Source organism: Dryobates pubescens, chromosome 6 (genome assembly GCF_014839835.1).
Source record: "Dryobates pubescens isolate bDryPub1 chromosome 6, bDryPub1.pri, whole genome shotgun sequence".
Classification (NCBI taxonomy): domain Eukaryota; kingdom Metazoa; phylum Chordata; class Aves; order Piciformes; family Picidae; genus Dryobates; species Dryobates pubescens.
In genome coordinates this window covers 5,253,607-5,266,014 of record NC_071617.1, presented here as the reverse complement: position 1 = coordinate 5,266,014, position 12,408 = coordinate 5,253,607, and the positions used below count along the sequence as shown (strand labels likewise).

Below are 12,408 nucleotides of genomic sequence, written 5' to 3'. Positions count from 1 at the left end.
GGGCTATTCAGTATGGAGAGGAGAAGGCTCCGAGGAGACCTAATTGTGCCTTTCCAGTATCTGAAGGGGGCCTACAAGAAAGCTGGGGAAGGAGTTGATGTCAGGTAGTGAGAGGAATAGGGGGAATGGAGCAAAACTAGAAATGTGGAGATTCAGATTGGATGTCAGGAAAAAGTTCTTCAGCATGAGGATGGTGAGACACTGGAACAGGTTGCACAGGGGGGTGGTAGAAGCCTCATCCCTGGAGGTTTTTAAGGCCAGGCTGGATGTATCACAGTATCACCAAGGTTGGAAGAGACCTCAAAGCTCATCAAGTCCAACCTGTCGCCACAGACCTCATGACTAGACCATGGCACCAAGTGCCACGTCCAATCCCCTCTTGAACCCCTCCAGGGACAATGGACACCACCTCCCTGGGCAGCACATTCCAATGGCGAACGACCGTGGCTCTGAGCAACCTGATGTAGTTTCCCTGCCCATGGCAGGGGGGTTGGGACTGGATGATCATTGAGGTCCCTTCCAACCCTAAAACTTTTATGGCTGTGTGATTCTATATGTTCCTCTTCTCTTGCTCATTTCCTTGCAAGGAGACCAGTGGGTTGAATTTCCATTTTTCCTTTTGTTGTCTCTTGTGAGGTATTTCATACCTCTTGGTTTGGGGTACTGTGTGACTAGTAAAGATCCCAAGGAAGATTGACCCAAAACCATAGCATCACACAGAATTGTCAGGGTTGGAAGAGACCTTGAGGATCATCTAGTTCCAACCTCCATGGCATGGGCAGGGACACCTCACACTAGATCAAGTCACCCATGCTTGACACTCTCAGCTATTGAGGATGAATAATGATTGGTGTTCGAACCAGTCTGCAGATGTCTGGTGTAGAAGGGAAGCAAAGAAAGCATCTGCAAAGAAAGGTTATTTTTCCAAAGGACTTTGCTGTACCCAGTGGAAGCACTGCACTTCTTGGTGTTCCATACTATTTAAATTTGGGCAAATTTTTAGCTTAGTAGCTAATGAGCAGGCATTGATTTTTATGTCATTTTTAGATCACTGCAAGGATAATTAAAAGTATAAATAACTTAGCCTCCTGGTGTACTAAGTACATAGTCATCATCAGCCATAATTTAGAACTGGGTTTAGATTAAATCATTTGTACAAATAGTTATTTAATTTAGCAGGTTTGTCCTTTGGTTCAGTGAAGTCATCTGCATTGGTGTCAGAGCTGCAGCTCGTGGGAAGGGCGACTTCAACAGGATTCAGTAAGCTCTGAGAGGAAGGGCTGAGCTTCTGTCAGCTTTTATATTGGATTCTTCAGCACGGCCTTGATTCAGCAAAACACTGAAGCCACAGCTAGCAGAGTAATCTCCTTCAAGGGTTTCACAGCATTTGGAGCCCTAAATGCAGAGTGCATTTAGCTAGATTGTCACTAATCAAGTCAGGTTAATCCAGTAGCCACACTGGGTAGTGCCCTGAGAAAGGGCTTTTTCATTTCCCAGGTTTGATCTCTCTCTAGACTGCCCTAGGTTAGTGTATTTACAGAAGTAGCTTGGTAAATCAGAGGTGGTGATGGGGGTGCTCTGGAAAGGTTAAAAAAGGACCTACCTGTTCAGGCTGGATGCATAACAGAACAAGATCCATAACTGGAGGTTAGGAAGAAGTTCTTCATAGAAAGAGAGATTGGCCATTGGAATGTGCTGCCCAGGGAGGTGGTGGAGTCACCATCAGTGGAGGTGTTTAAGAAGAGACTTGCTGGGATGCTTGGTGCCATGGTTTAGTTGATTAGATGGTGTTGGGTGATAGGTTGGACTCGATGATCTCAAAGGTCTCTTGCAACCTGGTTAAGTCTATTCCCTTCCCTTCCCTTCCCTTCCCTTCCCTTCCCTTCCCTTCCCTTCCCTTCCCTTCCCTTCCCTTCCCTTCCCTTCCCTTCCCTTCCCTTCCCTTCCCTTCCCTTCCCTTCCCTTCCCTTCCCTTCCCTTCCCTTCCCTTCCCTTCCCTTCCCTTCCCTTCCCTTCCCTTCCCTTCCCCAAAACCAGGCTTATATTGGCATACTGAGGCATTTTGAGGTGGATCTGATGCACACTGGAGCTTGATTACTACTGGTAAATGGTCTTGGCACTGATGGAAGAGGTTTCTCTTGGAAAAAAAAAATCAATTCAGTGTTTCAAAATCTTGTGAGAATCCTTATTAATTTTTTCCTGGTGTTGAAATGGAATAATTCCTCTTGCTTCACTGGCATGCCATGAATCATGGAGTCATAGAATGGCTTAGGTTGGAAGGGATCCATTCTATGAATATCGTGTTTTTCATGAAGGCTTAGGATGTTACAGGTAGGTGTGGTGGGTTGAAGTTTCCCCCAGCATTAACTTTTAGCCAGACTAACTCAGTTAGAAGCAAATGAAGCTGTATTTGCAAGCAAAAACTACACTCTGCAATACAATGCAATGAATATGTACAAAACATACAATACTGACAATATTATACAGGCAATTAGCAAACAACATGAAAATCCCCCTGGTCTAAATGACCAGGGAAGCTGCTCCATTGCCCCCACTGCCCCAAACCTCCCAGACCCCGCTGTGTCAAGAGACAGAGAGAAGCTGACAGAAAGCAGTGGGTTAGGCTTATCTCAAGGTCAGCCAGAAGCACTGTTATCTGCTGAGGCAAAGCAGTAACAGCCAAGATCGGGAGAGAAGAAGAAAGGAATGGGAATGGAAATGAAATGTGAAGAATTGTGCTACAGCTCCTTTTACTCCAGACATTGATCCAGTGAATTTGTTTAGAACAATCTTTTGTGTTCCTTGTTACACCCAATAGTGATTTCTTTGTACTTTTCTGCTTGAAATCTGCAGCTCAATTAGAATAGAATAGAATAGAATAGAATAGAATAGAATAGAATAGAATAGAATAGAATAGAATAGAATAGAATGGAATGGAATGGAATGGAATGGAATGGAATGGAATGGAATAGAATAGAATAGAATAGAATAGAATAGAATAGAATAGAATAGAATAGAATAGAATAGAATAGACCAGGTTGGAAGAGACCTTCAAGATCATCGTGTCCAACCTATCATCCAACACCACCTAATCAACTAAACCATGCAACCAAGCACCCTATCAAGTCTCCCCCTGAACACCTCCAATGATGGTGACTCTACCAGCTCCCCGGGCAGCACATTCCAATGGGCAATCACTCTCTCTGTGTAGAGCTTCCTCCTAACCTCCAGCCTAAACCTCCCCTGGTGCAGCCTGAGATTGTGTCCTCTTGTTCTGGTACTGGTTGCCTGGGAGAAGAGACCAACATCTGCCTGTCTACAACCTCCCTTCAGGTAGTTGTAGAGAGCAATAAGGTCACCCCTGAGTCTCCTCCAGGCTAAGCAACCCCAGCTCCCTCAGCCTCTCCTCACAGGGCTGTGTTCCAAACCCCTCACCAACTTTGTTGCCCTTCTCTGGACACGTTCCAGCAAGTCAACCTCCTTCCTAAACTGAGGGGCCCAGAACTGGACACAGGACTCAAGGTGTGGCCTAACCAGTGCAGTGTACAGGGGCAGAATGACCTCCCTGCTCCTGCTGGCCACACTGTTCCTGATGCAGGCCAGGATGCCATTACTCTGCTCACTTTCTCTGCTGCTTCAGTTCGGTTCTGAAATGCATGCCAGAAATGCATTAAGCAGTTTTATTAGCATTCATCATATGTGGTTCTGTCTTTCTCAAAATTAAATTTAAGTGACAGTTTAATTCTATCTTTTGTCTGTTTATTGTGTTTTCATGGGTGAGACTAAAGGGTGTCTCGTAGATGGAACAGAAGAGGTGAGTTGGAAGTGTCAGTTCAATCTGCAAGAGGCTGCATCTCAGGGAACACAACAAGAAGACACAGTCTCAAGCTGTGCAAGGGGAAGTTTAGGCTTGATCTTAGAAAGAAGTTCTTCACAGAAAGAGAGATTGGCCATTGGACTGGGCTGCCCAGGGAGGAGGTGGGGTCACTGTCCCTGGAGGTGTATAAGAAAAGCCTGGATGAGGCACTTAGTGCCATGGTCTAGTTGATTAGATAGGGCTGGGTGATCAGTTGGACTTGATGCCCTTGGAGGTCTCTTCCAATCTAGATAATTCTGTGATTCTGTGATTTGGTTAACACAAGGAAGACTTTTGCTCTTACTGAGGATCAGTTTCTATATCATCAACCCTTCTTCCAGCCCCAAACTTCAGAGTCTTCTGCAGGTGTCCTGAACCCAAAAATTGAGTGCAGTTAAGTAAAAGGAGCAAGTGTCTCAATTTGGCTCACTCACTAGGGAGTATGATAGGCTGTGAAGACATTTACTTTGCTTATAGCAGTGGGGTTTGCTAAGTAGAAATGTCATATTACTGAGTTTATGTTAATATTGTCCCAGGCCAATATTACTTGATTGTCTGATATATATGTTGCTAAACTCCATCAACAGCTTTTGTCTATGGAGTAACTAATGAGTGGGTTTCTTCTCACTACTCAGCTATCAAACCCATGAAACTTCCCCTAACTTAATGTATTTGAGATCTTTCCCAAGAATATCTGTTTGAAATAGGCAAAGAGGTTTAAAAGTTCTGGGGAAGGGCAGAATAAAGGAAAGAGGGAGAAAATGAGAAGGAGGGAATGACAGACAAGATGTTTAGAGTGATTTGGGTTTTCCCGTTGGTGAGATCACTGGCAGGTAAAACTGGGTGATGATCATATACAGAGGTGGATTTAATGTCTTGTGAAAAAATTCACTTTGACATGCCCTTTCCTTAACTCAGAGCATGCTCCTAGTTTGGACCATTTTATTGAGTAGGCTTTACTACTTCTTCCTGTTCTAAAGCCAGGTGTCTAAAGCTGACTCACATCTCCCTCAAACACTGTCAAGGTCAATAGGTAGTGATGAGATTTTACCTGTCATAAATTCAGTCCAAAGGAGATGAAGTCTTGTGCCCTGTGATGACTTAGGGAATCTGTGTGGAATTTATGAATTGTATTTCATACTGAGGGTCACAATTATTTTTGGCTGACTGAGAAGCCCAGAAGCTCAAGGCTTCTTTGCAATGTAGAAAAGTGGAATGTTTGCAGAAGGAAGAACATAATATAGCATTATTTCCCTTCTTAACCTCACCTTCCTCCAGCTAATCTGCTTTATCTCCTTTAAGCCAGCAGAAGCAAGCTGTGCTGTACTCTGGGAATTGTGCTAGCTCTTGCCTTTATTCACAAAAGTAGGAGGCTTGGCCCAGCCTGCTTTCCTTCAAGGAAATCCATTGCTGAGTAAAGGTATTAAGGAGTAGGGGAGGAGAATTCATGAATGCAAAGTCCTGTCTACATGCAAAGTTAACCATCTGCACATCTGTCCTGCTGGCTCCTTTCCCATCCTCTTCCTCAGCTGTCTCAAAACCTCTTTCTGATAATTTGCCCTATCTTAATGTCAAATTGATTTATTATTTTTATTTCATGGCTGAGCAGGTCTCAGCCAGCTCAGACTGCTGGCATTTGTGATTGATTTAGGAGAAAGCACTGAGCTGGTGGGGCTGAGTCGTCCTCTATGGGTGCTCACTCTCCTGAGGAGCACTATCAGCTAGTCTGCCTCTTTCAGTGAGCAGAATGCAGTTTCCTCTCCAGTACTGGAAGTGAGACAACTGTCCTTATACAAAAAGGTTCAGTGAAGCTAAGGTGAAAAACCAGGGAGAGAGGTTGTGATTTATTTTATTTAAGCACAGATTTTTTTTCTCTCCTTCTTTTACAATGAATATTATAGAAAAATATTCCCAGGAGTAGCAGGGGTAAAGAAGAACAATAAGACATGATGTAGTAAGTGACTTCCCACAAAGACTTGGTGCTAAAAGACTAATTCCTAATATAGAATAGAATAGAATAGAATAGAATAGAATAGAATAGAATAGACCAGATTGGAAGAGACCTTCAAGATCATCATGTCCAGCCTATCATCCAACACCACCTAATCAACTAAACCATGCAACCAAGCACCCTATCAAGTCTCCTCCTGAACACCTCCAGTGATGGTGACTCCACCACCTCCTCAGGCAGCCCATTCCAATAGGCAATCACTCTCTCTGTGTAAAACTTCCTCCTAACCTTCAGCCTAAACCTCCCCTGGTGCAGCCTGAGACTGTGTCCTCTTGTTCTGGTGCTGGTTGCCTGGGAGAAGAGACCAACCTCTGCCTGTCTACAACCTCCCTTCAGGTAGTTGTAGAGAGCAAGAAGGTCAGCCCTGAGTCTCCTCTTCTCTGGGCTAAGCAACCCCAGCTCCCTCAGCCTCTCCTTAGAGGGCTTGTGTTCCAAACCCCTCACCAACTTTGTTGTCCTTCTCTGGACACGCAGTAAGTGCTACTACACCCATGGTTTGTTTGCAATGAGGGGATACACTAGAATCATTTCAGGAAAGACTAATAACTGAGCCATTAATAAAGAAGAATTGCAGAATTAGGCTACATGTCTTTATGCAAAGACTCTGAAATAAACCAACAGCCACCCAAAAAAAAAGCCCTTGTGCAGTGTCAGTGCTGTAGGAGTTGGACCTTAAACTGAGGAGGCAGCTCCAAAAAAGACCAAGTCAACCAAGTCGAAACACAGTAATAGAATAGGAGTACTGAGGGAAGTTGTAATGGTTTGAATATTGCTACAACTTCTGGAAAGTTTCTTTGCAGAGTGTTGATCTGTGGAAACACTTCCCCAAGACCTGTAACTGTGATGTATCACCTTCAGTCTCCAAACTCTCTAGCTGTGTTTGAAGCTGCCTGCACAGTGCTTTGTTTAGACTTTCTTTGGAAAGCCCTAGTTTTGCTAGCTGCCACTCTTAAATTGTGCTAAGCAGAACATCTTCTCCCAAGTAACTAGTGAGGAAATGGCCTCAAGATGCAGCAGTGGAGGTTTAGATTGGATATGAGGAAAAAGATCTCTACTGAAAAGTGGTCAGGTGTTGAAACAGGCTGCCCAGAGACATGGTGGAGTCACTGTCAATGGAGGTGTTCAAAAAACATGTAGACATGGCACTTTGAGACATGGTTTAGTGGGCATGGTGGTGTTGGTTGATGGTGGACTTGATGATCTTAGAGGTTTTTTCCAACCTTAATGATGCTATGATTCTCAAAGAGCTAAGACACTAGGAAGAATGTCTAATGGAAGCATGTGTACAAAAGTGTGTATGCTAGCCTAGAGCTATGAAGTGGGGCTTTACAGAGAAGCAGTTGGGTTTTGAGACTTGAGAGAATGAGAACCATCCAGAAGTAGGCATAATGCAAAGTTGCTTAGTTTTGAGCACCCTGAATGTTAGGGTTATGCCTACTCTTTTAGGTGCTTTTAATAATGCAGCTGGTTATGGATAGGTCATTAAGACAAGTTGGTATGTTCATGACTGGTGGTTTGCAATCTATGTCCAGAAGGAACTGAAAAATGAAAGATGATGCTGAAATCAATGGTTTGACTCATGAAGTCTTTGACAATGAAGGGTAGCAAACATGGTCAGGGCAATTCCAAGGCTGATATAGGCTGGACAGTGACTGGCTTGAGAGCAGCCCTGAAGAAAAGGGCTTAGGGGTGCTGGTGAATGAGAAGCTCAACTTGAGTTGCCAGTGTGCACTTGCAGCCCAGAAAGCCAATCACATCCTGGGCTGCATTAAGAGAAGCATAGCCAGCAGGGCAAGGGAAGTGATTCTCCCCCTCTACTCCACTCTGGTGAGACCCCAGCTGGAGTAATGTGTCCAGTACTGGGGCCCCTATTACAGGAAGGATCTGGAGGTGCTGATATGTGTCCAGAGAAGGGCCACAAAGATGATTAGAGGGCTGGAGCTCCTCTCCTATGGAGACAGACAGAGAGTTGGAGGTGTTCAGTTTGGAGAAGGTTCCAAGGAGACCTTATTGTGGCCTTCCAGTATCTGAAGGGGGCCTTCAGGAAAGCTGGTGAGGGACTTTTTAGGGTGTCAGGGAGTGATAGGACTAGGGGGAATGGAGCAAAACTAGAAATGGGTAGCTTCAGACTGGATGTTAGGAATAAGTTCTTCCCCATGAGGGTGGTGAGACACTGGAACAGGCTGCACAGGGAGGTGGCAGAATGGAGGTTTTTATGGCCAGGCTGGATGAGGCTCTGAACAACCTATCTAGTGTGAGGTGTCCCTGCCCATGGCAGTAGGGTTTGAACTGGATGATCCTTGAGGTCCTTTCCAACCCTGACAATTCTATGATTCTATTATCTGCTGGTGATTCTCCCAGGTCTGTTGAGACTCATTGGTGTCCATCTTGCTCTGAAGTGTTGGATACTAGCTGCTCAGATAAAATGACTGAACTAACTGGACCACTGATCAGTCTGACAGTTTGTGCATTAAGGAAGAAACAAGCCTGAACAATAGGAAGTGGAACATTCTTGTCTTTGAGTTAATCTTGTTGAACTTGCCTTATGCTTTAGCACATGGTAACAGGAACAGTTTATAAAATGTGCTTCCAGAAGGTTGTTTTTATGACTAGGCTCTGGAAATCTTAATTATTTTAATACATCCTACACAGAAAGCTGTATAAAATGAACTGGGATTGTTTTGCCCTTGGTATAGATTTTTAATAGGGTTTCAGTGAGAGCATCGTAAATACCAGCTTTGAAATTCACGCCTGACCTCCTGTTTTTTCAGAGCTGAAAAGACATTTTTCTTTCCAGAAACAAAATAAGAAGGGCAGGCATTATGTTCTCTGCAGAGTACTCTATGTAAAAATGCTGTATGGTAAGAATTTGCCAGGGACAGATGCAGTTTGGTGCAGAAATCATCAAACTTCGAGTTAGAAACGTGAGAGCTCGCTCTAATGTATGCTTGGTTTTACTTTCACCTTATGTATCTCTTTGTAAGATTAGTGGTATGGTTAAAGTACTTTAAATGTACCTTGAATTTCTGGTAAAACAAGCTTATCTGTGACTTCTAGAGAGAAAATATGAAGAGAATCTTCTATCACAATACTAGAACATTCTAGTGTTGACCCTTCAGGGCTGGGGCTGTTCAGTCTGGAGAAGAGAAGGCTCCCAGGTGAACTAATTGTGGCCTTCCAGTATCTGAAGGGGGCCTACAAGAAGGCTGGGGAGGGACTTCTCAGGATATCAGGTGGTGATAGGATTAGGGGGAATGGAATGAAGCTGGAGGTGGGGAGATTCAGGCTGGAGGTGAGGAGGAAGTTCTTCCCCATGAGAGTGGTGAAGCCCTGGAATGGGTTGTCCAGGGAGGTGGTTGGGGCCCCGTCCCTGGAGGTGTTTAAGCCCAGGCTGGATGAGGCTCTGGCCAGGCTGATCTAGTGTGGGGTGTCCCTGCCCATGGCAGGGGGGATGAAACTAGATGATCCTTATTGTCCCTTCCAACCCTGACTGATACTATGATACTATGATTGAGGGCTGGCCTGGATCATCTTTGAGATCTCTTCCAAGCAGATGTATTCTGTGATTCTGTGATGTATTTGAATCTTGGATTCTAGATATCTTCTAAGAGAAAAAAACTCACACCTTTTTCATTGTTGGGTTTTAACTTTCCAGCCTTGCTGATGCATGGGAGAATGATATTGGAGTTCATTCCTTAAAGTTTCCATCAGAAACATGTTTGGAATTGCTGCTGATACTGGGCTTGAGTACCACCTCTCTGCCACCTTCGCTTCGATGCATGAACGCTTTTCAGGTAAGGAGCAGCTGCTAGTTCAGTATAAAAGTATTATTTCTAGGAAAAAGAGAGATCTCTAGGGCTCATAAACCCTCTAATACCAATGGCATCCTGGGCTGCATCAACAGATGCATTGCACCAGATCCAGAGAGGTGATTCTGCCACTTTGCTCTGTTGAAACCTCAGCTGGAGTACTGCATCCAGGTCTGGAGCCCTCAATATAGGAAGGACATGGAGCTGATGGAGAGGGTCCAGAGGAGGGCCATGAAAATGATCAGGGAGTTGGAGCACCTCTGCTATGAGGACAGGCTGAGGGAGCTGGGGTTGTTCAGCCTGGAGAAGAGGAGGCCCTGAGGAGACCTAATAGCAACCTTCCAGTACCTGAAGGGAGCCTACAAGAAGGATGGAGAGAGACTGTTTATGAAAGCCTGCAGTGACAGGATGAGGGGCAATGGCTTCAAACTAGAGAAGGGCAGATTTAGATTGGTTATCAGGAGGAAGTTCTTCACTATGAGGGTGGTGGAACACTGGAACAGGTTGTCCAGGGAGGTGGTTGAGGCTCCTTCCCTGGAGATACTCAGGGTGAGGCTCGGCAGGGCTCTGGGCAGCCTGATCTAGTTGGGGATATCCCTGCTGACTGTGAGGAGGTCGGACTGGATGACCTTTGGAGATCCCTTCTGGCCTGGACCATTCTGTGATTCTGATTCTATGAAAAGAGTTTCTGTCTGCTCAAACCCAAGACAGTATCCTAAACAGTTTCTAGCACAAAATCCAGTAGTTCCTGTTTGTCCATACTTCCAGTTTGAGTAGGGAACACTAATGAAATGTGCCTTGAGTTATGTTTACTGAAAAATAATCTTATTGTAGAATTTTGGAGCCAGAAGGAACATGGTCATAAACCAAAATCAAGTGATTTATTTTAATGGAGTTACACTGATGTACAACTGAAGAAAACACATCTAGATGCTAAGAAACAAACCTGCTCCCTTTGCATACTGTGGGCTTGGAAATAGAGGATCTGTGCATGTTGAACTCTGAGGTACAGCAGCAGCCATTGATCATTTCAACATGATATTTTAATACCCAAGGTCAGAATTTTTATTGGGTTGTACATTCAGAGGCCATAAAATTGAAGAGTCTCCTGGGTGCCAGCAGAGTGAGCTTGCAAAAATTACAAGTGTCAAGGATTGGCCAGTTCTGCTTATCCATGCAGTTGAACAGTCCACGTTTCCTCTTAAGAAGTGAACATTTTGGTTGTTTAAACCAGGACAGTGTGTTCCTTGTCCAGTACACTGTGAGTAATCTGTGGTAAAATCTTCTCTGCCTTACCCAGGATAGGTTTAATTTCTTTCTTCTGAGGGTGTATGCCCTGTCTTGTTCCAGTGCATTTAGGATTTCCTTTGATTTGGATGTCTGGGTAGAGACTGGATGTGATAAATGACTGCCAACTGGTGCAGATATGAATCTTGAAACTTAGGAAGGGTACACGAGATACCAGACTCTTCTTTTTCCTTGTCAGACTCTCCATAATTGTGCTTGATTGCTCCTGGGTCATGTTAGCTTTTTTGAGGCTGTCTCTGGAAGTGAACTGTCACCCAGGAGACCCACAAGGCAGGGTGGAAGCAAAGCAGGGGTAGGGTTATGTCAGCTGAGGGGCAGGAAGGTCCCATGCATCCCCTGGAGACCCTCTGACTGTGGCTTTCGAGCTCATATTTAGTGCATGGGAGCAGATGTCACAGTGCTTTGCTGAAGTACTGTGAGGGATGCACAGCTCTTCCTTTGCCTTCCTTGTGCCAAAGTGGGTGATGTGACAATGTCAAGTCATGGTTGCAAACATTTCAGGCTGAAAACACCGTATTTTAAGCTGAAAGTACCATATTTTCAACTGATTCCCAGTGTCTTTGCTTTCATATCAACACAAAAGGCAAAAAGTGATAGTTTCTTTTAAGCTCAAGCTCTGAAACCCCCTCCACTAAGATAATCTTCTATTTTGCCAAGTGGGAGAAAAGGAAAATGGCTGCTTTAACAAATGGCTGCCTCCAACTTTCATTCTCCTTACCAGACAGTATCACCAAGTGTTTGTCCTGGAGGGCAAACTCTGTCCAGGAAAATACTGGTTTGTTTATTTTTATCCTTGCAAACCTTGTTTAGATCTTAGTTTGTGAATCCATGAAGCAGAAACAAAGTTTGCTCAGGCTTTTCACTGGTGCTTTACAATGTGCTGTCAGCCTTATCAGGTTTTTCTTTCTTTCTGGCTTGCTTCTCTGTACTCCTGTTCAATTTTCTGTACAAGTATTGGAATTACATGTCCTAGATTTGCTGTATTTGTCTTGGAAAGAAGAAAGACAGTACCTGTGAAGAGTTTGGATAAATATATTATTTGCACTGTTACCTGACCAAAGGATCCCTCTTCATTCAAAATAGTGACAGCTGTGAGTCAAACAGGAAATAGTAAAAGGGCACTAATTGAAAACTGGATGGTTGCATCCAGTTCTGGGCTCCTATGTCCAGTTCTGGGCCCCTCAGTTTAGGAAGGATGTTGACTTGCTGGAGCGTGTCCAGAGAAGGGCAACAAAGTTGGTGAGGGGTTTGGAACACAAGCCCTATGAGGAGAGGCTGAGGGAGCTGGGGTTGCTTAGCCTGGAGAAGAGGAGGCTCAGGGGTGACCTTATTACTCTCTACAACTACCTTAAGGGGGGTTGTAGACAGGCAGAGGTTGGTCTCTTCTCCGAGGCAACCAGTACCAGAACAAGAGGACACAGTCT

The 12,408-nt window shown here is 44.5% G+C and overlaps 1 protein-coding gene across 1 annotated transcript in view; it reads left to right on the top strand.

Annotated features, from left to right (window-relative positions):
- Nucleotides 1–10,453, top strand: part of UBE3D (ubiquitin protein ligase E3D) — a 66,709-nt gene extending 56,256 nt beyond the window's left edge. The window contains exons 9-10 of the mRNA XM_054162493.1: nt 9,523–9,661; nt 10,445–10,453. Of these exons, the coding sequence (XP_054018468.1) occupies nt 9,523–9,661; nt 10,445–10,453 (148 nt within the window). The remainder of the gene's footprint in view (nt 1–9,522; nt 9,662–10,444) is intronic.
- Nucleotides 10,454–12,408: the final 1,955 nt, after the last annotated feature.